Source organism: Cervus canadensis, chromosome 21 (assembly GCF_019320065.1).
Source record: "Cervus canadensis isolate Bull #8, Minnesota chromosome 21, ASM1932006v1, whole genome shotgun sequence".
Classification (NCBI taxonomy): Eukaryota; Metazoa; Chordata; class Mammalia; order Artiodactyla; family Cervidae; genus Cervus; species Cervus canadensis.
The window spans coordinates 30867636-30894615 of record NC_057406.1 but is presented as its reverse complement, the minus strand read 5'-3'; the positions used below and the strand labels follow the sequence as shown (position 1 = coordinate 30894615).

The 26980-nt window shown below is 42.3% G+C and overlaps 1 protein-coding gene across 1 annotated transcript in view; it reads left to right on the top strand.

The window, feature by feature from the left end:
• The window catches only part of ST8SIA1 (ST8 alpha-N-acetyl-neuraminide alpha-2,8-sialyltransferase 1), a 172986-nt gene that overhangs the window by 81855 nt on the left and 64151 nt on the right, over positions 1 to 26980 (top strand). Inside the window, exon 3 of the mRNA XM_043440287.1 lies at positions 22356 to 22465. Coding sequence (XP_043296222.1) covers positions 22356 to 22465 — 110 coding nt within the window. The remainder of the gene's footprint in view (positions 1 to 22355; positions 22466 to 26980) is intronic.

Genomic DNA, 26980 nt, shown 5'->3' with positions numbered 1-26980 from the left:
CAAAGGCAGTTCAGCATCTCAAGAAAACTTTTATTTATACACAAAACTCTTTCCCTGGGGTCTAGTTTCTATAAAACCTTTTTATCTCTTTCTGTACCCATTTGTTCTCCCATCCTGGAACAGCCAACTATAAGTCAGACTTACTTCCTTTTTCCTTCATAAAATGTAACTTCATTCCTCATACCTTCTTTACTGAACACACACATCTTACTTTCCTTAAGCAACCAAGAATTGACTTTTATATTATATTATCATTCTACAGATTGGTGAACATAAATACCAGTGACAATTTCTAAAAAAATTTTAGTGAACATCTCAGGATGGCATCAAACATTACTCATTAATAGTCCAAAATCTATAGTTTCTCTGTAAGGGGAAATTAGTGTTCAGTAATGAATGTTTCAGAATCTTTCTTTTGAATGATGTAGCTATTCAACAAATCAGTCACTTAATTTAGCACAAGCCTAGAAATTCAGGTTACCAAAATCTAAAGGGACTGTTTTAGAGAGACATTTCTAAAGTATGATGATTTTTAATAGTTTATCTAAAAGCTCCTATCTCATTTACATTTTTTTTGAAGTTTCTTTACTTGAGGTACTTTCCTTGCTGACAAACTTGTAACAGATATTACAATATAACAATATTTAACTTATAATAAACCTAGGCATAATGAAAATATTTTACTTGATGTTAATTACTCTAAGACATGTCTATATTAGATAGGTCAACAAACAAACATTAATATCAGGTATTTAATACTGAATATTTCCCAGTTCACCTGAACCTGGAATTTATTGTTTAATTTAGAATTATTTGATTTGTAAGCGCTTACCTTTCTTTAAGCCAATTAAATAGAGCTTATTTACAAATTAACCTAAAAAATATTACCCAGAGACAAAGACATACCAAGACATATTTAGACAGACACAGTACAAGATCTAGCTTCATTTTTAAAGTTTGGTCATGAATTAGATATTACAATATAAAATTTACTAGTTTATAAAGAAGTTGAAATAAATAAAAATTTTTAAAGGTTTTTTTCCCTTTTCCCTCAGTCTCAGGAGTTAAAGATGGTCTAGATAAGTGATTGCTGAGAGCCCTGGTCTCAAGGCACAGGGAAAGAAAATCAAGTTCTAACAAAAAGCAAAATGGCCATCAAAAATCACAACACAGAACACAGAGTTAAAACACACACATATAAACCTAGCAGTCCTCATCAGACACTCCCTTAAATACCAGAATACAGTCTCTCAGAAAACCTCCTATAGAGACACAGAACTTTAGATGTCCTCAAAGATTTTAAGAGGAGGAAAGGAAAAGAAGGAGGAGGAGGAGGAGGCGGGAAAGGGGGGCAAAAGGGGTGGCCTTACAGACATCTCCTGCCACCTGCAGACACCCAGGCGTTACAGGACTTTTCCCTGGGCTTCCAGAGAAGGGAGGACTGGAACTCGGCCCCTACCAGAAACCAGAATTTGAGTTCTCTGCCAAGAGGAGGTGATCAGTCTCCAGTCCTCAGCGCGAACTGAGGCCCTTCGACCAGATTCCTGCGTCCAGGAACGGGGGGACTAGAAAAACGGGAAGGATAGGAAGGGCTAAGGAGAGGACAGAGAGAGGGAAGGGGAGAGAGGTCAGTAAAGTCCCTTGTTCTTTACTAGTCGGGGCACTCTGGTCAGTTGTCCGCATCAGGAGGAGACCAGGGACAAAAGGGTCCCAGTTGCGGCCGCTGGGTCTGGTCCATTGGCAGGCAAGCTGGCCCCTGAGTACCCCGAGTGGTCAGGATGTCAGTCTCAGCGAAGAAGAGTCCCTACCAGTTGCAGGAAGAGGGACCCCTTCCAGGGCCTGTAACTGGGCTGTTATAAATGAACTGTCCGAGGGGACACATGTGCTGACAAAGCAAGAGATCTCATCGGAAAGGGCACCCGGGTGGAGAGCAGGAGGGTAAGGGAACCCAGGAGAACTGCTCTCTTCTGGAAAACAAGGACATTGCTCCTGTACAAATGTGAAAAAAGATTGAACACCAGCCTTTTTTACTTTAGTACTTCTTTTATTTAATAGCTGCAATATAACCCCAATAAAAAGCTGTCTTTCCTTTAACTCACTGTTACCCATTTTTGTTATTAATTAGAAGAAGAAAAAGGAGAGTATCTTAATCTTAGAAAAGAAGGAACCTTAAACATACCCACCTTCCTTACCCTACCTTTCTTATGCAGGGAGGCCTGTAGCGCCCTCGTGGAGTCCTGAAGAAGAAACCTGAAGCCTACCCATTTTCCTCACCCTACCTATTTTATGCAGGGGGGCCCGCGGCGCCCTAGTGGGGTCCTAGCCATCCCGAAGACTGAACAATGGTGGGGGGGGATTACCTTCGGGTTCCCTGTTCGTGGTGCCACTTGCCGGGGTCCAGCCTCGGCAGGATCCAGGGGTACCCTCAGGATGAATGGTGTCGGCGAGAGAAAGAGAGAGAGAGAGACAGAGAGAGACAGAGAGAGAGACCAGACTGGGGGTGTGCAGCAGAGTCTGGTAAATCTTTATTTTTTACTGTAGCTATTATATTCTAAGTTAGTACATTTTTAAGGGGAAGATAGTTTAATATTACATCAGCTTATCCTTCACGAAACCAGGGTGTTTTCTGCAACTTCTTTGTGAGAGTCTTGTACATTATCTTCTGGCCTTGGGGCCTATTGACATTTTATGACCTAGGTGAATGCAAAGCCATTTCCCGTAATCTATTCTTTGTTGAACACAAAGGTCAGTCCTTTTGCAGAAGTTATCAGTTAAATTTATTTAAAAGGTTTACCACACACAGACTCTGCAACTCCGGTGAGGCAGCCCCTGTTTAGCATTCCTGGTTAAAATTAACAATTCTGAACTCTTATTTTTCTAAATCTTTAACTATAACCACTTTTAGAATAATATTTTTGTGTTCTCTAGTAGGGCTTCCTCACCCCCGAAGGGCTCCATGCTATTAGGGCCTTTATGTGATCAGGTTCTTTATGCTGTGTATGATTAAGGTGTTGTGAGCAGGCATGTGCATTAGTATGCATTTGCCAAGCAGGCTAGAATGCCAGCAAAGGGGTCTAAATTGAAACACTCCTTTCATCCTGGATAATCTTATAGGATACCGCCGTCCGGGGGACATATTGATTAAAGTTCTAGGTTGATTCTGTTTGGAGAGAGATCGGGGAAGGCCTTCTTCCTGTGTCACAGAAATTAGGGAGTAGTCTAATATAGCAAGCATCAGAGAGACAGAGATCATCTTTAAGGTGAGCGCCGGGGCAGCTTTTCGAAATCCCTGAGGTCCTGATCTGCCTTGCTTGTCAGGTCTTCTCCTCATGACCTTGTCATGTGTGGGATCTCGTGTTCTGGCTCCCGGCAGCTTCCCTTGTGTCTCAGCTGGTAAACAATCCGCCTGCAATGTGGAGGACCTGGGTTTGATCTTTGGATTGGGAAGATCCCCTGGAGAAGGGAAAGGGTACCCACTCCAGTATTCTGGCCTTGAAAAGAGTCAGACACGCCTGAGTGACTTTCACTTTCAGTTTTTCACGCTGTACTCAGTGATTCAAGAGGGCTGAGGTGGGACCAAGAATATTGTTGTTCAGTCGATTAGTAGTTGTGTCTGACCCTTTTGCGATCCTATGAACTGTAGCCCACCAGACTCCTCTGTCCATGGGATTTCCCAGGCAAGAATACTGGAGTGGGGTTGCCATTTCCTATTCCAGGGGATCTTCCCGAACCAGGGATCTAATCTGCATTTCCTGCAATGGCAGGTGGATTCTTTACCGGTGATCCACCAGGGAAGCCCAGGACCAAATATCAGTTCAGTTCAGTTCAGTCAGTCAGTCGTGTCCGGCCAAGAATACTCATCGCAACTCTGCAGGGCAGGGTGATTCTGATTTCCCAGACAAGAATACTGGAGTGAGTTGCCATGCCATCCTTCAGGGGGTTTTCCCAGCCCAGGAATTGAACCCACACCTCCTGCAGCTCCTGCATTGCAGGCAGATTCTTACCCATTGAGCCATCTTTTATATATAGCAGTGTGTATATTTCAGGGCTTTCCAAGTGGCTCAGTTAATAAAGAATCCGTCTGCAATACAAGAGATGCAGGCAGACACCAGTACGATCCGTGGGTTGGGATGATTCCCTGCAGGAGGGACAACCCACTCCAGTATTCTTGCCTGGAGAATCCCGTGGACAGAGGAGCCCAGCAGGACTACAATCCAAAGGGTCACAGAGAATCAGACGGGACTGAGCATGCATGCATTCCTGTATAAAACAGATATGTAATAAGAACCTACTGCATAGCACAGAGAACTCTATTCGATACTCTGTGATAACCTATATGGGGAAAGAATCTTAGAAAGGATGGAGACATGTACATGTATAACTGATTCAGTTTGCTCTACACCTAAAAGTAATGAAACTTTGCCAATCGACTATACTTTAATAAAAAATTAATAAAAACATTTTTTCAAATGAGGAAATCAGCGGGGAATATTCTCTTCCAGAGTAACTGGCTTCTGAGCTTCCTACCTCCCCTAACTGTATTTTTTTTTTAAATCTGTCATCCTTACTTGTGAGAGAAAAGGAAAAGTTGTTTCCAGAGCACCCCTTTTCCCAGTTTTGCTCCCTTAGTCATCTCCCAGGACCTGCCCTCCCACAAACCTCCAATCAGCTAAATTTTACAGCCTCTAAATTCCATACTCACATCCTTACCTCTGTTTATTTCATCCTCCCCGATTCCTTCAGGGTGGCCCATGTATGTCAGAATCACCCTGCCATGCTTATTAGAGATGAGTATTCTTGGTCCTGGGCTTCCCTGGCGGATCAGCAGTAAAGAATCCACCTGCCATTGCAGGAGATGCCGGTTCGATCCCTGAGTCGGGAAGATCCCCTGGACTAGGAAATGGCAACCCCACTCCAGTATTCTTGCCTGGGAAATCCCATGGACAGAGGAGTCTGGTGGGCTACAGTCCATGGGGTCGCAAAGAGTAGAACAGGACTGCAGCGACTCAGCATGTGTATTTGTCAACCCCAATCTCCCAATTTTCCCCTCCTTTTTCATTTTTAATGGAAATAGTTCTATATGGGACAACACTGGTTTTTTTTAATTAATTGAATAATTAATAGTTAACTAGCAGGCAGTTGATCTGGTTTTGCTAGTTCAAGTGCTTAATCAGTTAAATTGGATTAACGGTTTAGCAGTCTGCTGCATTACTGAGTTACTGTGCACTATTTATAGTTGAAAACAAAACAGATGTCTTAATTCCTACCATATTTTAGTGGAATAAACATTGAACTGGGGATCAGGGTTTTTGCCCCAACACATCATATGGTAACTGGTTTATGGTTGGTTGTCACTCAGTAAATACTTGCTACATTCCCTTAGCTGAAAGGTGTTTGATGTTTGTGGTTCTTCATTCCTGGGGGAAAAAAGGAGTTTGATTAGGTTAGTAGTTTTCTGCAGTATCAAATTCCTTGCTGTGTCTCAGTGTTACTTTCAAAACTGAGAGAGACCAAGAGGTCAGTTGGAGAAGGAAATGGCAACCCACTCCAGTTTTCTTACCCGGAGAATCCCATGGACAGAGCAGCCTGGTGGGCTATAGTCCTTGGAATCGAGAAGAGTCGGACACGACTGAGCAGCTAACACAAGAGGTCAGTGGGGGAGGATGCCCACCTTGACCTCAGAACAACATCTTCTCATGTGTTTTCCTATTTCTTTTTCTTTTTATGGGGTCTTTCTTCATACAATCTTGTTTGAAAAACAAGAGACTTCCATTTCAAAGCAAACAGAATAACAACATCAACAGTAATAAGTTTAAAAGTCTCTGAAGTATTGAAGAAGTGATTTGATTCAATTCCACACATATTTACAAGCCTCTGTGCAGAGCTTTAGTACCTAATTCTCATGACTCATTGAGCATAAATGAATTATGTTTTTCTCTTCTGCTTTAGTTTTTGGAGTATTTCCTTGAATTTGTAGGGGATCTTACCGGGCAGAAACCTGCAGACACTTCATAAATATTAACAGTGAAAAATAATTTGCTTGGTAGATAATAGAGTAGGGAAGTTGTGAGCAGGAGAGAGGAAGAGGCCCTGGAGCAGCAACAAACGTGTGTGCTAAGTCACTTCAGTCGTGTCTGACTCTTTGCAACTCCATAGACTGTAGCCCACCAGGCTCCTCTGTCCGTGGGATTTTTCAGGCAAGAATACTGGAATGGGTTGCCATTTCCTTCTCCAGGGGATCTTCCCAAGCCAGGGATCAAACCCACGTCTCTTATGTCTCCTGTATTGCATTGGCAGGCAGGTTCTTTACCATTTGGACAACCTGGGAAGTCCTCAACAAAAGTATAGGGAGACAAGAAATTCAGGCTCTACTGGAGGTCAGCAGCTGTAAATAAAATGGTGTGGAGAAAATTTGGGGTGTGAGTATAGATGATGTGGTTTGAGAAAAGGATGAGCAGGGACTTCGGCATATTGACGGGTCCTGAATGTCTCAATGAAGATCTCAAACATTTTCGCCTGTGAATAAAGAGCAGACATATATTGTACTTTTTTTTTTTTTGATAGGGAAGTGATTTGCGCTAGCCTTTGTTTATATGAAGATTTACTGTGGGATAATTGCTACACACATTTAATGAGCATTATTTGATGCACTGTGAACACCTGTGATACCATTACTTTTGTCTTAGAAGAATAAGTAGTGTTTGCGAGTGAAGGAGGGATGGTAGACAAGAACCAGAAGCTGACTAATAGTAACCAGCCACTGTAAAATTACTTATGAGGGTGGAAAGAAAAGGAATATAGAAGAGCTTTTGCAGAGTTACACGTTAGGTGATATTGAGAGACACGCAAACATTACTCCCAAGATTTCTGGGCTGTGCTGCTGAGAAAATCTGAGTTGATTAAAAATAACTTACCAATCATTTATCTTGTACTAGCTAGACATAACTCATTTAATCCTTACAACTATACAAGGTGGGTACCATTATTACAAACGAAAAGGCTAAGACACTGATGTTAGGTAACTTGCCAGCAGTCACAGAAGAAACATTAAGCCAAACTTGGATGCAGGCAGGCAGGCAGGCTCTAGGGTAAGGCTCATCGACAGGAAGATGTGCTGCCTGTATTTGAAGAAAAAGAAGCTTTTGGTGGTACTTTCACCTTGTGAGTGGAGAAGACAAAAGTCTCACCATGATACAGGGTGTAGCTTCCTCTGTGGCATCTGTCACTTTCTGCTCCATCACTAAGAATCACTGGCCACAACCTTTGTAATGTGCATGCCCTTCGTATTTCCTTTCCCCTTGGTTTTGAGAATTTTTGAAGTGTGGCCAACCTCTGGCTTAAAGTATAGGGACAGCCTTCCTTACAGCTTTAGCATCCGTTCGTCAGAAACTACATCATTAACAAACTTAACCAGGAATTGAGTATGAAATGTTCAATAAATCTGCCAAATGCCATCTTGTTACCTACAGTGAGTTTGTGTGCCTGACACACAGTGAGTCCAAACAAACCCAAATGTTGCAGTTTGAAACAGAGAAAGTTTTATTTCAGAGCCATGCAAGGAGACAGTTTGTTTATGCCCACCCCCCCCGCCGCCCCCACCCCGCAAACTGGAACTCCTCAAAGAGTTTCAGCAAAGTGGTCATGTATGGATGTGAGAGTTGGCCTACAAAGAGGGCTGAGCACAGAAGAATTGATGCTTTTGAGCTGTGGTGTTGGAGAAGACTCGTGAGAGGCCTTTGGACTGCAAGGAGATCCAACCAGTCCATCCTAAAGGAGATCAGTCCTGGGTGTTCATTGGAAGGACTGATGTTGAAGCTGAAACTCTAGTATTTTGGCCACCTGATGTGAAGAGCCGACTCATTTGAAAAGACCCTGATGTTGGGAAAGATTAAAGGCAGGAGGAGAAAGGGATGACAGAGGATGAGAAGGTTGGATGGCTTCACTGACTCAATGGACATGAGTTTGGGTAAACTCTGGGAGTTGGTGATGGACAGGGAGGCTTGGTGTGCTGCGGATCATGGGGTCGCAAAGAGTCAGACATGACTGAGTGACTGAACTGAACTGAACTGAACTTTTAAAGCAAGTTGAGGGAGGGATGTGGTTAGGTTGCTGCAAACTTTTGGGTGTCAGAATTCTTTGTTCTTTCAGCTGTTTACATAGGTCAGGTCATGATGTTCCTGTAAAACTGCAATGAAACAACAGTTATTCTCTGTTCTGCAACTTTTTATCTCCATATGAATGGACTCTTTAAAGGTCAGAACCCTGAGAATAAGCCATCCTGTAACGTTCTTTTACAAAAGACGCAAAGCCAGAATGACTAAGCATAAGAAAAGGAACAGATCTAATATGGAGTTGGATTTGTTCTTTTCTATTATAATCTAAACTGATGTTTTATAGTTGGCTTCCAGAATTTATATCCAGATATGTGAAAAATACATAATGCAACAATTGAAACCTAAACTGATGTTTTATTTTGTTGTTGGCTTCCAGAAGTTATATCCAGAATAATGGATAGGTGAAAATACATAATACTCCTTAGAATGCTTCAGTTCAGTTCAGTTCAGTCGCTCAGTTGTGTCTGACTCTTTGGGACCCCATGGACTGCAGCAGGCCAGGCCTCCCTGTCCATCACCAACTCCCAGAGCTTACTCAAACTCATGTCCATTGAGTTGGTGATGCCATCCAACCATCTCATCTTTTGTTGTCCCCTTCTCCTCCTGCCCTCAATCTTTCCCAGCATCAGGGTCTTTTCAAATGAGTCAGCACTTTGCATCAGGTGACCAAAGTATTGGAGTTTCAGCTTCAACTTCAGTCCTTCCAATGAACACCCCGAACTGATTTCTTTTAGGATGGACTGGTTGGATCTCCTTGCAGTCCAAGGGACTCTCACGAGTCTTCTCCTACACCGTAGTTCAAAAGCATCAGTTCTTCAGCACTCAGCTTTCTTTATAGTCCAACTCTCACATCCATACATGACTACTGGAAAAACCATAGACTTGACTAGACGGACTTTCATTGGCAAAGCAATGTTTGGGCTTTTTAATATGCTGTCTAGGTTGGTCATAACTTTCCTTCCAAAGAGTAAATGTCTTTTAATTTCATGACTGCAGTCACCATCTGCAGTGATTTTGGAGCCCCCCAAAATAAAGTCAGCCACTGTTTCTACTGTTTCCCCATCTATTTGCCATGAAGTGATGGGACCAGATGCCATGATCTTAGTTTTCTGAATGTTGAGCTTTAAGCCAACTTTTTCACTCTCCTCTTTCACTTTCATCAAGAGGCTCTTTAGTTCTTCTTCACTTTTTGTCATAAGGGTGGTGTCATCTGCATATCTGAGGTTATTGATATTTCTCCTGGCAATCTTGATTCCAGCTTGTGCTTCATCCAGGCTAGCATTTCTCATGATGTACTCTGCATATAAGTTAAATAAGCAGGGTGACAATATACAGCCTTGACATATTCCTTTTCCTATTTGGAACCAGTCTGTTCCATGTCCAGTTCTAACTGTTGCTTCCTGACCTGCATACAGATTTCTCAAGAGGCAGGTCAGGTGGTCTGGTATTCCCATCACTTTCAGAATTTTCCACAGTTTATTGTGATACACACAGTCAAGGCTTTGGCATAGTCAATAAAGCAGAAATAGATGTTTTTCTGGAACACTCTTGCTTTTCCGATGATCCAACAGATGTTGGCAATTTGATCTCTGGTTCCTCTGCCTTTTCTGAAACCAGCTTGAACATCTGGAAGTTCATGGTTCATGTATTGCCGAGCCTGGCTTGGGGCATTTTGAGCATTACTTTAGTAGCGTGTGAGATGAGTGCAATTGTGCGGTAGTTTGAGCATTCTTTGGGATTGCCTTTCTTAGGGACTGGAATGAAAACTGACCTTTTCCAGTCCTGTGGCCACTGCTGAGTTTTCCAAATTTGCTGGCATATTGAGTGCAGCACTTTCACAGCATCATCTTTCAGGATTTGAAATAGCTCAACTGGTATTCCATCACTTCCACTAGCTTTGTTTGTAGTGATGCTTCATAAGGCCCACTTGACTTCACATTGCAGGATGTCTGGCTCTAGGTGAATGATCACACCATCGTGATTATCTGGGTCGTGAAGATCTTTTTTGTATAGTTCTTCTGTGTTTTCTCGCCACCTCTTCTTAGTATCCTCTGCTTCTGTTAGGTCCATACCATTTCTGTCCTTTATTGAGCCCATCTTTGCATGAAATGTTCCCTTGGTATCTCTGATTTTCTTGAAGCGATCTCTAGTCTTGTCCATTCTATTGTTTTACTCTATTTCTTTGCACTGATCACTGAGGAAGACTTTCTTATCTCTTTTTGCTATTCTTTGGAACTCTGCATTCAAATGGGTATATCTTTCCTTTTCTCCTTTGCTTTTCGCTTCTCTTCTATTCACAGCTATTTGTAAGGCCTCCTCAGACAGCCATTTTGCTTTTTTGCATTTCTTTTTCTTGGGGATGGTTTTGTTCCCTGTCTCCTGTACAAAGTCACGAACCTCCATCTGTATTTCATCAGGCACTCTGTCTATCAGATCTAGTCCCTTAAATCTATTGCTCACTTCCACTGTATAATCATAAGGGATTTGACTTAGGTCATACCTGAACAGTCTAGTGGTTTTCCCTACTTTATTCAGTTTAAGTTTGAATTTGGCAGTAAGGATCTGAGCCACAGTCAGTTCCTGGTCTTGTTTTTGCTGACTGTATAGAGCTTCTCCATCTTTGGCTGCAAAGAATACAGTCAATCTGATTTTGGTGTTGACCATCTGGTGATGCCCATGTGTAGAGTCTTCTCTTGTGTTGTTGGAAGAGGGTGTTTGCTATGTTCAGTGCATTCTCTTGGCAAAACTCTATTAGCCTTCGCCCTGCTTCATTCTGTACTCTAAGGCCAAATTTGCCTGTTACTCCAGGTGTTTCTTGACTTCCTACTTTTGCGTATATAAATATTTGGGCTTCCCGGAGGCTCAGATGGTAAAGAATCTGCCTGCAATGTGGGAGACCTGGGCTTGATCCCTGGGTTGGGACTATACCCTTGAGGAGGGCATCACAACCAACTCCAATATTCTTGCCTGGAGAATCCCATGGTCAGAGGTTGTGGGCTACAGTCCATGGGGTTGCAGAGTCAGACTGAGTGACTCAGCACAGCACAGGACAGCACATATAAATACTCAACATCATTCAGTTTCCAGAGATGCAGCCTCTGTAGCAGGACTATTAATAGTGAACTAGTCTTTTTATAATCATAATTTTATTAGTGGAATGGGGAATACAGATCTTAGCAACAGCTTTCTGGAAATTCATTTTGTGTAATTGAAGAACAGTTAACCTTTTTTAAATGGAAGGGATGTGCAAATATTCTATCATTAGTATTTATAAATATATATCCCCAGGCAAAGTTTTGGGTAATGCTTTTTTAAAGAGTTCAATAATTAAATATCTGTAATGAGAAGCATTTGTCTCTGAAATAAATTGACTAATTACTAGATCTTTTCATCATAAAAATGCTTAAGCATGCAAAGTTAAAAAAAAAAAAAAAACAGCTGAAATTTTAATTTTGACTTCCAAGGGCCCGGTTAAATAAAACTGAAAAAATAAATACCGGAAAAGCTTATTTACTTGAAATAACCAAAGCTGCTTTTGATTCAGCTGCATCTGAACATGTATCATTATTTTGCGTGTTTATCTGGGTGCCATACTTGCTGGGAATTTGCTTGTGGGAAGTTGGCAGTCTCTAGTTGAAATAATACAGTGGGGTACAGAGATAAGGAGATGTGCATCTGAAGAATATGGTTGGAGGGTTGGGGGCTTAATTGACGGACTGGTTAGAATGTAATTAGGTCCTTGAGCAGGGCAGTGCGATTAAATACGTCAAGGAGGGCATAATTAGATGGGTGGCTGAATGGTATAATTACATTCATAAGAGGGGGGCTGTAATTAGATGTGAGGCAGGGGGTGTATTTAGATGCTTAGGCTGGGGATATAATTAACATAGGGATGAGAAATTAAATTATGTGTGTGGGTGAAGCATAATTATATGTGGGAGTCCGTGTGGATATGTGGGTGAAGGTACATAGAAATGAATGGGTTGGACTGCAATTAGGTGTGAGTTCATGTTCTTTTGGACAAAAACTTGATATTTTCATCAAGTAAGGGAAAGCACATGTTTTGACTTCATGAGTAATAGCAGCTGACATCTAGTGACAGCCTTTCAGGCCATTCTAAAGGGCTGCAAATCAAAACCCCCTGTTTTTCTATTAGGACTTGAGACCCACATCCAACAATGACATTGATTGTTCTTCTTAATCATGGCACTTGACGGTGTTCTAAGTACTGAAAGGTTTGGTAAAATTTCCATCTTAAAAACACAACTGCATGACTAGGAGGACTTACTTTTCCTTCCTATTAAAGAGGAATTTGAAAGGTAACAAAAGAAAAGATTTCCCGTGAATTCTGATGTGTTAAAATAGAAATGCCAACTCCTCTAGCTACAAGTATCAGCATTAAGTTACGTGCGTAACAAAACCAACAAAATTTAGCTTGACAGCCTCATCTTTTTTGTTTGTTTATGAAACCATGTTTATTCAAAAATATTTATGGCATTTCTCCCCTTTCCACCAAGTATAAAAGCAACAAGGTGAGGAATAGAGGTTATAGATGAAATAGTAATAGAGGGATTGAAGAAAGCTAGAGGAAGAAGAATCTAGAGCAGTGGGTAGGTGAAGATCACTCAGTGAGTCTGAGAAACTTATATTGAATCAGTGAAGTATGGTGAGAGTTATAATAACCTGAGTATCCTGTATTAAACTTGAAACAGTAGTGTCTTTTGTTGCCATCTTCAAAAGCAAGAGAGTATTTTAAAATACAAGTTCAGAAGCTGACTTGCTTAACTATAAAGCCATAAGTAAAAGCACAAAATATGCCCCAGGCCTTTAGGTGGAAGAAAAATGTCACAACTCCCAGCACTATGGTAATTCTAGTTTGACCTCATAGGGTCAGACACTCTCTCACTCAATACAAAGGAGGACCTAGTGATGTAAGCCTGACATCTCCTCAAAGAAGGTGGTCTTTTTTCCTTCTCTCACTTTCCCTTCTCTCACTTCCCTTTGATTATAAAATTGTAGTCCACTTAATCCTGGGGACAGAGCCCCCTTGCCTGCCAATTTGCATCTCTCACAAGCATCATATATTAATACATCTATTTCTTGTTTATCAAAAACATACAAGTTTATTGCTTACAGAAATTTCTTGATACTAAAGTATTTTAATTGGCCACTAGTCTGCTTAATCTGATTCAGCCTGTTACTCAATTTTCCTAATGCTGGGTACCCCAGAGCTGCTTCTCACCTGTTGAGGGCCTAAGTTATTTCTGGTTGAACTTCACTGTGGAAAGAATCTAAGTGGGACACTTACAGGATTTCAAACTTTTTGACTTCCTGGTGTTCCTACTGCTGCTGCTGCTGCTAAGTCGCTTCAGTCGTGTCCGACTCTGTGCGACCCCATAGACGGCAGTCCACCAGACTCCGCCGTCCCTGGGATTCTCCAGGCAAGAACACTGGAGTGGGTTGCCATTTCCTTCTCCAGTGCATGAGAGTGAAGTGTGAAAGTGAAGTCGTTCAGTCATGTCAGACTCTTTGCAACCCCATGGCCTATAGTCCACCTGGTTCCTCCATCCATGGGATTTTCCAGGCAAGAGTACTGGAGCCTAGATCTAAGGTTGTGCATGCATGCTAAGTTGCTTCAGTCATGTCGGAGTCTTTGTGACCCTATGGACTATAGCCCACCTGGTTCCTCTGTCCATGGGATTTTCCAGGCAAGAACACTGGAGTAGATTCCTAGGCCCTCCTCCAGGGGATATTTCTGACCCAGGGATGGAACCCGTGTCTGCTGCAGCTCCTGCATTGGCAAGTGGGTTCTTTACTATAGTGCTGCCTGGGAAGCCCCTGGCTTTCAGGTTAGTTATATTTATTACTTCAATGTAGAGACATTACAGCCTGCATCCTAGTCCTCAGTTTTGTCCTACCATGGTTCCGTAGAACACTTTTTATTCTTTGATTCTGAGTTTACATCAGTGTGTGATGCTAGTTTTTTATCCTTAATGCCTAAAAGTTACCCTCTCTCTCCAAGACTATTGTAACTTAATTTTCAATCAGAGGCGCTCTTACTAAAATCTTCTATATTCCTGTGGGAATAGTTACCACAAACATTTTTTAGCCCAGTTCTTTCTATATTAAATGGTTTGCGTGTTTCTTTTTTCCCATGCCTGTCCTTCTTCCCCTCTTCCCAAGGCCAGCTCAAACTCCTAAGAGTTTTAGAGACTGATGGTGGTTAACTCAGTCCTTCATAGAGGTAGTGTTACTTATCATTCAGGACTTCTAGTTATGTCTGTGAGATGGAAGATGAGTAGGTGATCGTGGTCACTGTCTTACTACTTTGTTGTCTTGCGTGGATTGCCCATGAAGAGGAGGAAGAAGTGAGGCATTTGGCTTTGGAAATGACTTGTTAAATAAGGCTTTTAAGGGCTTCCCTGGTAGCTCAGCTGGTAAAGAATCCACATGCAATGCAGGAGACCCCGGTTCGATTCCTGGGTCGGGAAGATCCCCTGGAGAAGGGATAGGTTACCCACTCCAGTATTCTTGGGCTTCCCTTGTGGCTCAGCTGGTAAAGAATCTGCCTGCAATGCGGGAGACCTGGGTTAGACCCCTGGGTTGGGAAGATCCCCCGAGAAGGGGAAGGCTACCCACTGCAGTATTCTGGCCTGGAGAATTCCATGGGGTTGCAAAGAGTTGGACATAACTGAGCGACTTTCACTTTTCAAATAAGGTTTTTATTCACTTAATTATAAAATCCATACCTGGATCCTCTGGAGCTATTTACATAAGGCAGAAAGAACCGGGTTTAAGTTCTTCAGTTTTTAATAGCCTTTGTCAAAAGTCATATTCTCAGCCAGGAATATTTTCATAGCTGGCATTTGTGGGTTTTTTTTCTGAAAAAGTCTTCCAGCCTGTAACAAGTCTTTTTACCTTCATTTGTACCATAAAACATCAGCGACTCTAATTGTTGTCTTTTTTTTTTTCAATCTTCCTAAGATTATCTAATAGGCCGGGAATCTCAACTGTCTTTCTTATGCCTAAGAACTTCAGTCCTCAGGTCCCAGCGTCATTTCCTCAGAAAGATTTTTTTCTTAATTTTATATAGCACTCTGTACTTTCCTATTTGTTAAATTTTGTGTTTCCTGTTTCCATGAGCAGGATATATGTCTGTTTTGTTCATCAGTCCCTTTCCAGAATTCATAACAGCTCCTACTCCATAATAGGGCTCAACAAATAATTGCTGAATTAAAGGCAACTCAGGCATCAGAGCTATTTAAGAAGAGACACAGACAGTGTAGGCTATGGACTGTGATGAGGATAAGGTAATCTCAGAAGCAAGATTCTGAATGGCTTCATTAATTGACTCTTTAGAGAGTGGTGGAATTTGTGTTTGTCTTAAAGTTTGGAGATTAAATTGTATGTCCATTATGGCAGAAGATTTAAATAGACATTTTTCCAAAGAAGACCTACAGATGGCCAATGGTCACATGAAAAGATGTTCAACATTGCTAATTATTAGAGAAGTACAAGTCAAAACTATGGTGAGGTACCACCTCACGGTGGTCAGAGTAACCACCATTAAAAAAATCTACAAACAGTAAGTGCTGAAGAGGATGTGGAAAAAAGGTAACCGTCCTACACCGTTAGTGGGAATGCAAATTGGTGCAGCCATTGTGAAAAGCAGTGTGGGGATTCCTCAAAAAACTAAAACTGGAGTTGTCATATGATCCAATAATCCCATTCCTGGGCGTATGCCTGGGCACAGTGATAATTCAAAAAGATACATGCACCCCTAAATTCATAGCAGCACTATTCACAATAACCAAAACTTGGAAACAGCCTAAACGTTCATCGAAAGACAGTGGATAAAGAAGATGGGACAGTGCTCAGCCATAAAAAAGAATGAAATAATACAATTTGCAGCAATATGGATGGACTTAGAGATTATCATACTAAGTGAAGTAAGTCAGAGAAGAACAAATATATGATATTGCTTATATGTGGAGTCTCAAATATGACACAAGTGAACTTAGTCTACAAAACAGAAACAGATTCACAGATGTGAGAACAGATTTGTGGTTGCCAAGGGGGAGGGGGAATGGGGAAGGAATGAAGTAGGAGTTTGGGATTAGCAGATGCAAACTATTATACATAGATAAAGAACAAAATCCAACTGTATAGCACAGGGAACCATATTCAATATCTTGTGATAGACCATAATGAAAAAGAATATAAGTAAGGAATGTATCTATATGTGTAACTGAATCACTTTGCTATAAAGCAGAAGTTAACATTGTAAATCAACTGTATTTCAATAAAATATATTTTAAAAATAAATAAAATAATATATCCATTATGACATTAAGGAAATGCCACTGTTTAAAGTAGATTGGATGCTCAATGGAACTTTTTGGAGTAGATATAAATAATTACCTTACGGAACAAGTTGTTGATCATTTCATCTATTCTTAGTTCGTGTGTAGAGCAGTGAGCAAAAAAAAAAAATATATGATACTTGGAATGATTCATACAAATATGTGCATTTAAAAACTCATTGACTGGGCTTCCCTGATGACCCAGTAGTTGAGTCCACCTTGAAATGCAGGGGACACCGGTTCAGTCCTTGGTCCAGGAAGATCCCACATGCCGCAGACAGCTAAGCCTCTGCGGCACAGCTGCTGAGTCCGTGTTCTGGAGCCCAGGGGCCACAACTACTGAGCCCACATGCTGTAACTGCTGAAACCTCTGCATGCTGGAGCCTGTGCTCTGCGACAAGAGAAGCCACTGCAATGAGAAGCTGGTGCACTGCAACTAGAGAGTAGTCCCTGCTCTCCCAAGCTAGAGAAAACTCATGCACAGCAACAAAGACCCAGCACAGCCAAAAGTAAAACATAAATAAATAAGAAAAATAATGATTAAAAAAAACCCTCTTTGGTCAAAGTAGTAGATACACCCTCAAAGGGCCAATGATAAAAAAAATGCTTTGTTTAAAATCTATGGGGAACCTTTGAAATTGAAAGCCTCTCACACAAGGATAAACTACATGTAATAGTAGTGGTCCAGCAATGTAATGATATTTTTTCTCCGGAGAATTTAGCTTTTTAGTGTTTAGTAATATTACTAATCTCATTTATATAGGACTTCAGAGTTTTCTAATAATTTTCAACACCTAACTTGATTTTTAATTTTCATAATCATACTGAGAGACAGATGGAATGGTTATCATCATGCCTGACTTCCAGTGAAGCACTGAGAGTTTGAGGGGTCTGACGAACCATAATCTGAATCCAGATGGTTAATATAATATAGTCATTGAGAAGATAGCCACTAACAGATGGGACAGTGATAGGTGAAAAAACTTGGACAAAGATTTATAAGGTGAATTGGTGGTCATGCAATATTTTGAGCCCATGGCTGTAGTCAATTTGCCTAATCCAGTCTTTCATTTAGAGTGGTATTTTAAAGGTTAGCATGAGGAGTGTTGTGGCACAGTACTATGTTCTCAGATCTGGTAGATATTTTCTTACATGGATGCAAGGAGATACCTTTGAAAAGAAAGAGTGAAGTTAGTACTCTAATAAAAATACTCCTTAACAGAATTATAATCTTTATGTGGAAATGGATTATCCAAAACATTATCAGTTCTTTCTATGTGGATGCATATGTGCTAAGTTGCTTCAGTTGTGTCCAACTCTTTGTGACCCTATGAACTGTAGCCCACTAGGCTCCTCTGTCCATGGGATTCTCCAGGCAAGAATACGGGAGCAGGTGCCATGCCCTCCTCCAGGGGATCTTCCCAACCCAGGGATCGAAATTACATCTGTTTTAGTTTCCTGTGTTGGCAGGTGGGTTCTTTACTACTAGCACCAACTGGGAAGCCCCCCTTTCTATGTAATATGCACCAAACGGAGAACACCTTGTTCCCACATCATTCTAATAAGCATTGATCATTGCCAAGTTGAGATATTCTGCATCTTAAATAGAACAATGATAGTATTATCTCAATTAGTTAAAACAATTTCACAGTATTTTCCTTATCAAGTCTTTCCTTTTTAAACTTTGGTGAGCTGTTTTGTTTGCTGTTGCCGATGCCCTGAAGAGTGCACTCAGGGCACTGGAGAAACAGTTATTGAAATGAAATTGCTGTGTGAAGGCCAGCATTGACCAAATGAAGAGGAAGTAAGCAAATATTACCAGCTCACACTCATAAATGGCTTCCTCCTCAACTAGGCTTCTGTTCAAAGGCTTTGAAAAATATATATATTTATATACATATACACATACAGAGGGGCTTCCCTGGTGGCTCAGTTGGTAAAGCGTCTGCCTGCAATGCAGGAGGCCTGGGTTCAATCCTTGAGTCGGGAAGATCCCGTGGAGAAGGAAATGGCAATCCACTCCAGTATTCTTGCTTGGGAAGTCTGATGGACAGAGGAGCCTGGTAGGTTACAGTCCATGGGGTCGCAAAGAGTCAGACACGACTAAGTGGCTTCACTTTATACATACAGAAATATTACATGTGTATGTGTGTGTTCAGTCTTGTCCGACTCATTTGCAAACCCATAGACTGTAGCCCACCAGGCTCCTCTGTCCATGGGGTTTCCCAGGCAAAATGGAGCGGGTTGCCATTTCTTCCTCCAGTGGATCTTCTTGATCCAGGAATCAAACCCACGTCTCTTGAGTCTCTTGCATTGGCAGGCAGGATTCTTTACCACTAATGTCACCCCAAATAGGTAAACACCATAGAAAATAGGTAAATTTTCTGCCATAAAATCATCTGTGTTAAGATAGACTTTGAGAATCACTCTTTTACCATGTATTCCCCCAAACTCATGGAATCTGAGTATTCTGTGGCTTGAACAAGTCAGTAGACCTTGCAAGGAAAAGGAAAAAGGTGAAAGAAGAGGGGGAAGGATAACGGGGGAACCACCATGCTGGTGGCTTGGTGAAATGCTTTACCTCTGTCGTTTCATGTAATCCTGTGCAGCATGTTCCCTCTTTAGAGACAGGAAGTGAAGTGTCAAGGAGTCCCACAGTCTGGAAGTTAGGAGGTAGTATTTTACCCAGGTTTATGCTGCTACCACTGCTTTCCAGAGTTGCATGTTCTGTGCCCAGATTCTTGTTCAGAAAACTGAGATTGCCAGTCGGTCTGGTCCAGGGACTTTTCCTTAACAATGGGGGTGGGGCGGGGGTCGGGAAGGGAGGCTTAAGTTGGCTTTTACAAAGCAAACTAAATATTAGTTGAGCATGAGCGAGACCACACTTTTCACATAAACTATATACAAATAGCTGCAAATATCCACATATTACTCACTGTGCTCAGATCAAGCTTCCGTTCTCACTTCTGAACCAGATCTGTCCTGGTGAAGGTTGCCATTGACCTCTGTGTTCAAAATCCTGTGGCAATTTTCAGCTCTTATTTTATATAATCTATCAATAGCATTTGCTGCAGTTTTCTCCGCTTCTTCTTCAGTATCTTTAGATACTTAAAAAAAAAACCAAAAACTTACTTTCCAAGACAGGTTACTTTCCTGTTTTTTTTCTCCCATTCCATTGGCCACTCCTTAGTCTCTTTTACCTACTTCTTCTCAGTCTCCTAACTTCTTTCTTGTTGGAGCATTTGGAGATTCAGGTCTAAGACCTCCTCTCTTTCCTGTCTAAGCTCACTCACCAGGTCGTCCTCTGATTTTAAATACCAATTGTATGCTCATCACCCCCAGCTTTCTATCTTCAGGGGAAACCGGTTCCCTGACTGTATTCTCCTATATTCAACTGCTTCTTTGACGTCACCACTTAAATGGCTAATGGAGATTTCATACTTAACATACTTAAAAGTGAACTCCAACTCATCTCACCCAAACTTGCTTCTGTGTTATTATCCATGTCACAGTAAATGGCAAGTCCATCTTTACAGTTGTCTGAGCCCCAACCTTGGCATTGTTCTGGAGTCTTCTTTTTCTCATATCCTATTTTCATTGCAACTCCGGTCAGGTCTTCCTCAAAAACATCTCCAAAATCTGCTTACTTCCGACCACCCCCACTGCTCTGACTCTAGCCCAGGCCACCATAATCTCTAGCCTGTCATTTCAGGAGACTGGTCTCTCTCTTTCTGTGCATGACATCTTGCAGCCTATTTACACAACAGCAGAGTGATTGTTCCAGGATATGACAGAATGCCACTCCTTTGCTCACCCTACCTTGACTTGATTCTCATCTGAGAATAAAATTTAGAGTCTTTACAGTATCCTCCAAAGCCCATAGAATTTGTTCCCCAACCTTCCTACCATCTAAGTCTCTGATCTCTTCTCCTCTGTCCCTTGCTTACTCATCTCCAGACACAATGGCCTCTTTCTCTTCATTTAAAACCCAGGAGTGTCCCTCTTCCACATCTGCCCCAGCGACTGCCCCAGGTGCCTATAAGGCTCACTACCCCCTCACCTTCAGGGATTTGCTTCCATATCTCCTGACCACCCTAGTTCAATGGCAGGTTTTCTTCAAAAGTATTTCCTGATTTTCTCATGCCAGTGATTTCTTTCTCTCCACCATATGATATTCTGTTTATTTTATTCATTTGCCTTTATCTTCCATTTCCCATTAGAATCTGCCCTCCTTGTGAACAGGGATTATTATGTCCTGGTCACCCAGGACCATACTTGGAACACAGTAGGCACCTAGTAAATATTTGTGGAATAAGAGAGCAGTTAACTTGAGCATAAATACCTAAATCTACATCTAACATATTACAGATCTTACTCGAGTATTTCTAGTATTGATTCAAATCTTCCTCCCTGGAGTGACTGAGAAAAATGCCACATATCGTCCTGGCTTATCCGGGAGAGTTGGGAGTACAGCCCTTTGCCTGACCCTCCTTCTCTGTATCCTGCTCTGGAGATCACTGGACAGACTCCGGGAAGTCTTTTCCATCTGCAGGCATATGCTTAGACACTGCAGTTTCAGTGCTGTATCTTCATCACCTTTATTGTCAGAGCTCCGGCTGTTCCTTTTACAAACTAGAAATCAAGGAAGTTAAATTTCCTTCTTGGGCTTTGCTGAGTGCCCCTTAGCTCCCAGTGACTGTATACTCCTGGATTTTCATTCTTCTGCTTTAATTATTTATACCTATGTGCATAGGTCATATAATCATTTATTCTTTTGGTGTGATCCATATGATGCCCTCAGATTCATCAACAGTGGTGACTTAATATGGACCTGGTTATTTTATATGGATGTAAGGTCTTCCCCCAGAGACTGCCAGCCACTGTGCCTGGTTTCAGCAAGCAGGAAACGCTGTGCTGTGGTTCTTGCTGACCCAGCTAAAAGAGACTGAATGTCACATTTCACTTCCAGGGGCTGTTGCTGGGTTTTGATAGTCCCTGGTACTATAAATAGCACTCCAGGGAACATTCAGGTACATGGGACATTTTCTTTGCAGTCCAGGTCAATGTCTGCAGAAAGTCACATGCTGCCTGGTTAGACACAAGTCACTTGCCCCTGAGTCGCTCCTAAGTTCTAGACAGACCCTACTCAGAGTGTGCATTTGCTCATAAACCCTGCAGTCGCTCTCAGCATGCTTCTGCACCTCTGTTGATGCTGCCCTCCCTGCCTGCAAAATCCTACTCATCCTTAAAGATTCATCTCAAGTAAGAAAGTTCTCGCTAAGTCGGCTTTACAGATGTGCCTTCTCGTCCCTCTCTGGCTTCCCCACAGGTCACCCTCACAATACAGTCTGTTACATAAGCTTATATATTCACACGCTCCTCACATCCCAGACTGTGAATCCTGAGACCTGTGATTCACTGTCTTTGGGTTTATCCCCAACAGTTAGCACAGGAAACGCTCAGCAAGGTTTGTTGAGCGAATGACTGATTGTATGAACGAATGAAAGTGCGTCCAAATAGGGGAGTAGAATTCATTTGAGTTTGTCCCCAGCTTAATGCCTTTGAAAAGAATCCAGTGCCTAGTGGGAATTTTTCCATTTTCCTTAGCAGTCACTCCCTATTATATGCATGGCCAGTTTGATACCCCAAATGTGGTTGTATTGAAATCCACTTCAGGGAGTTAAAAAAGAAATGTTTTTATTTCAAAGGAACGGGCTAGTTTGCTCCTCGCAGGCTGCCTGGCCTCTTTCTTTCTATGCACTCTTTTCACTCTGCTCAGTCTTCAATCAAATTCTCCGGTCAGGTCTGCTGTAAACAATGATTTGGTGAGCGTTGTGTGTTCTCTGTAGTGAAAACCCGCCTTGTTTTCTGTTGCTAGGCAACCCCATTCCAGCTGCCCTTGAAGAAATGCGCGGTGGTGGGAAATGGTGGGATTCTGAAGAAGAGCGGCTGTGGCCGTCAAATAGATGAAGCAGATTTTGTCATGCGGTAAGAGAGCTCCCACAGCGCGGCCTCTGCCTTCTCTCCTGTCCCTCCCCTCCCGCCAGCCCCCGGGGGCCTTTGGAGACCAGTCACTGGTGATTAATCAGCTGTAGCGTCTCTTCACCCTCCCTCCAAGTTCACATACAAGTGAGTTGAGGAACGGGCCCCAAGAAAGCACAAGAGAAGAAACACTCATACAGTATACTAATGCATATATATGGGATTTAGAAAGATGGTAACGATAACCCTATATGCAAAACAGAAAAAGAGACATAGATGTACAGAACAGACTTTTGGACTCTGTGGGAGAAGGCGAGGGTGGGATGTTTCGAGAGAACAGCATCAAAACATGTATATTATCTAGGGTGAAACAGATCACCAGCCCAGGTTGGATGCATGAGACAAGTGCTCGGGGCTGGTGCACTGGGAAGACCCAGAGGGATGGGATGGGGAGGGAGGCAGGAGGGGGGATCAGGATGGGGAACACATGTAAATCCATGGCTGATTCATGTCAATGTATGGCAAAAATCACTACAATATTGTAAAGTAATTAGCCTCCAACTAATAAAAATAAATGGGAAAAAAAGAAAAACTCAGAGGTCAAGAGGAGATACCCAAAGTGGAAACACTCATCTTATTTTAGATGATACAGTTGGGTGACTCCAACTTTGAAACGTATCCTTAAGACAGATTCTCAATGAATAAATGATTTCATTAGTTCGTTTCATTCTGCACACTTTGCTGCTTTGTTTTTCACAAAAGCGTTTGGAAGTAGTGATGGAATTCGGAGAGGCAGTGGATCTGTGCAGGACTAGGAGAACTGGAAGGAAGGAGGGGGAATACACTTTGAACAAAGTGGCAGCTTAGTAAGGGGACTGAGTGGAGTGGTGACCGTACTGGAAAACAGGAGGTTCCTGCAGGGATGTGGAAAGGGACTGCTAGGACACACCCAGCCGAGGATAGAGACCGTGACACTGAAATGGTGCCAACCTGCACCGTTGGGTGATTTTGATCAGAAGGAAAGACAGTGAGTGATCAGGTGGACACAGGCTTAGGATTGTCTCGGGGAGAGGGGACAAGGGGGAGGAGGGACTGCATGGCTGGAGAGAGCGTGAAGGACACACTTTGGAATCTGAGCTGGAAGGAAGTTGGCCCTGAGAGGCCTGGAGAAAGGAAGGGGCGCAATGGGGCCGTATGATGGGGCCATTCAGAGCCGAGGGAGTGGAAATGTGAAAGATAAAAGAAGATAGAAAAATGAGAATTAGTGTCAAAGAATGGCCTGCTGGAACATGTGACTTCTTGAGACTCTGACGTCAGCTTCTCTGGGATGAGCAGACATGCTGTAGACAAAGAGGACACTTGTTACTGAAGAAATGTAGGAGCTTGGAGGCTACTCTGGGAAGGGTCTTACATGATGGCCCCAAAGTCTCCTTGAAGTGGGAATAAGTGAGGCATTGAGGCTTTGTGTTGGTCGCTGAGTAGCCCGCCAGACTCCTCTGCCCGTGGAATTCTTCAGGCAAGAATACTGGAGTGGGTTGCCATTTCCTTCTCCAGAGGATTCTCTCAACTCAGGGATCGAACCTGGGTCTCCTGCATTGCAGGCAGATTCTTTACCTTCTGAGAAGGCTCTGGGGCCAGAATGACTGATGCCTCAAGCAACACAGAGGGCGGAAAGCTGAAGGGGGCTGGAGGTTGGGGTTTTGTGTTCACTTTTAAGAATAATAAGGATAAATAAATAATGGTCTAAAGTGACCAAAAAAAAAAGGTAGCTGAGGGGACACTTAGACACCTCTGGGCTCTGAGCTAAGTGGAGTAGGGGAGAGTAAAGCTTGTCTGAGAGCGTTTTAAGGAAGCCATTTCAAGGGGAGGGTCAGGTTCCTTCTGAGAGAGCAAGGATTGGGCTCCTCAGAAGACTTCATCTTACTGGTGAAGCCTGCGGCAGAGGGAGAATCCTTTTCTTTCTTTCCTTTATGGAGGTGCCCTGCCCTAGTTTTTCCAGTGTGAGACTGTGTTTTTCTCTCCACTGTAATGATTAATTTTTGCAATAAAAATAGAAGACAAGAAAGATAATGAAAATAGAAGAGAGGAGAAGAGGAAAATGTACTTCTCTTAATTCAGGTCAACATCTGCTTAGTGAGTACCTGGTCTGTATTGGGTCTTCACTGAGGTTGGAAACGGTACGTTGGACAGTTCCATCATGGACTTAGAATCTGGAGCTGTGTCATTGCCAAGGTCAGGGTGGCTCAGAGGTAAACGGTGAGTGAGTGGGGTCCTTCTGTGGGGAAGGGGTGTCTGGACAGAGCCCTCTGTCCATTCCACTGTGGGCACAGGCCGGCCTTTCCAAGCTCTAATGTGGGAAGGACACCAAGGCTCTGCAGGGTTGTGGCCATGGGTGAGCATGGTGAGCTGGTAGCTATAGAAGCGGAGACGATCACCTGGAGAGCAGAGTGTAGGAGGAGGGCAGAGGCACCGCTCCATGACACTGGCGTTAGGGGGGCTCTGAGGGCAAAGAAAACTCAGAGGAAGGACCAGCCCTTGCCACAGACTTGCTCTGTGACCCACAGCGCACCATGGTACCTTTGCTGCAGCTCAGCTTTCTGATAATCTCTGTGCAGAGGTGGCTGCAGGCAATTCCCTAAGCCTTTCCATTGTGGAAACTCTGATTCTGTGATAATGTGACTATCACACAACTGTAACACATTCACGTAGTCTAGTTTGATTTTTCACATTGCTCTCGAGTATAAGTTGACTTGCTTTTTCCAGAAACTTTGTAAGGAAGAAGAAGTGGAAATATTATATTCACAGATTCAGGAAAGTTAAGTGATTTTAAGATCACTTAAAGTTATGTGATTTTAAGACGTCTGCAATGTAGAAGGAGGCAGTACAATAAATGTGTTTTCTTAAATTATTCCTGAGCACACATGTGTGTGTCACCACATTTAGGAAGATGGATATTTTTTAAACTTAATGTGCAGAAGATCAGTCTTAAGCATCTTATGGGGTTATCCATATTTATTTATTACAAATACACAAGACTACATTTGCATTGTATACAATCAGTGTTGATATATTCACATTCAAAATTAATAAGTGCCTGTGATTAGGGTGCACAGCACAGGATTAAACAATGTTCGTGGGATATTCATGGGATGATGAGGGAGATAAGAATGAAAAGAATTCAAAGAAGGCAGCATCAAAACTAAAGGTATGTGTGCATGTACCTTTTGATTCAATTTCAAGAATGGTGCCGTTGTCATAACACATTTGAATCTTTAAAAAGTTTTATTTATAGTTCATGGCAAATAGATGGGGAAACAATGGAAACAGTGACAGACTTTATTATTTTGGGCTCCAAAATCACTGCAGATGGTGACTGTAGCTGTGAAATTAAAAGATGCTTGCTCCTTGGAAGAAAAGCTATGACCAACCTAGACAGCATATTAAAAAGCAGAGGCATTACTTTGCCAACAAAGGTCCGTCTAGTCAAAGCTGTGGTTTTTCCAGTAGTCATGTATGGATGTGAGAGTTGGACTATAAAGAAAGCTGAGCACTAAAGAATTGATGCTTTTGAACTGTGGTGTTGGAGAAGACTCTTGAGAAGCCCTTGGACAGCAAGGAGATCTAACCAGTCCATCCTAAAGGAAATTGGTCCTGAATACTCATTAGAAGGACTGATGCTGAAACTGAAACTCCACTACTTTGGCCACCTGATGGGAAGAACTGACTTATTGGAAAGACCCTGGGAAAGATTGAAGGCGGGAGGAGAAGGGGACAACAGAGGATGAGATGGTTGGATGACATCACTGACTCGATGGACATGAGTTTGAGCAAGCTCATTGGTGATGGACAGGGAAGCCTGGCATGCTGCAGTCCATGGGGTCACAAAGAGTTGGACAGACTGAGTGACTGAGTTGAATTGATAGTTTATGGGGCTTCCCCAGTGGCTCAGCAGGAAAGAATCTGCTTGCAATGCAGGAGACATGGGAGACACGGGTTTGATCCCTGGGTCAGGAAGATCCTCTGGAGAAGGAAATGGCAATCCCCTCTAGTATTGTTGCCTGGAAAGTCCCAAGGACAGAGGAGCCTGGCAGGCTACAGTCCTTGTGGTCACAAAGAGTCCAACACGACTGAGTACACACACACACAAAGAATTTATAATATGGGAATAATTAAATGTTGATTAATTGTAAATTATTCTTATTTGACCACTTATGGATCTATTTATACATGATTGATTAATACACATTTTGGGGACATCTTGAGAAAATTGAGATAATAACATATATTCAAAATGAAACAGTTAGTGACTATGATTAGAAACATGTATGTCTGATCCTAGATTATAGGGTACATGGACCATTACAGTGAAAGATGAGATCCCAAAATAGCCTTACCTATACACAATGGTGTACCCTATTACAGTTCAAGATGTTTTCCAGAATTGTAACAATGCCATAATTTCCTTTGCTTGGACATTTTCAGACACATCTTCTAATGCTAAAATGTACCCTCTCATATTTC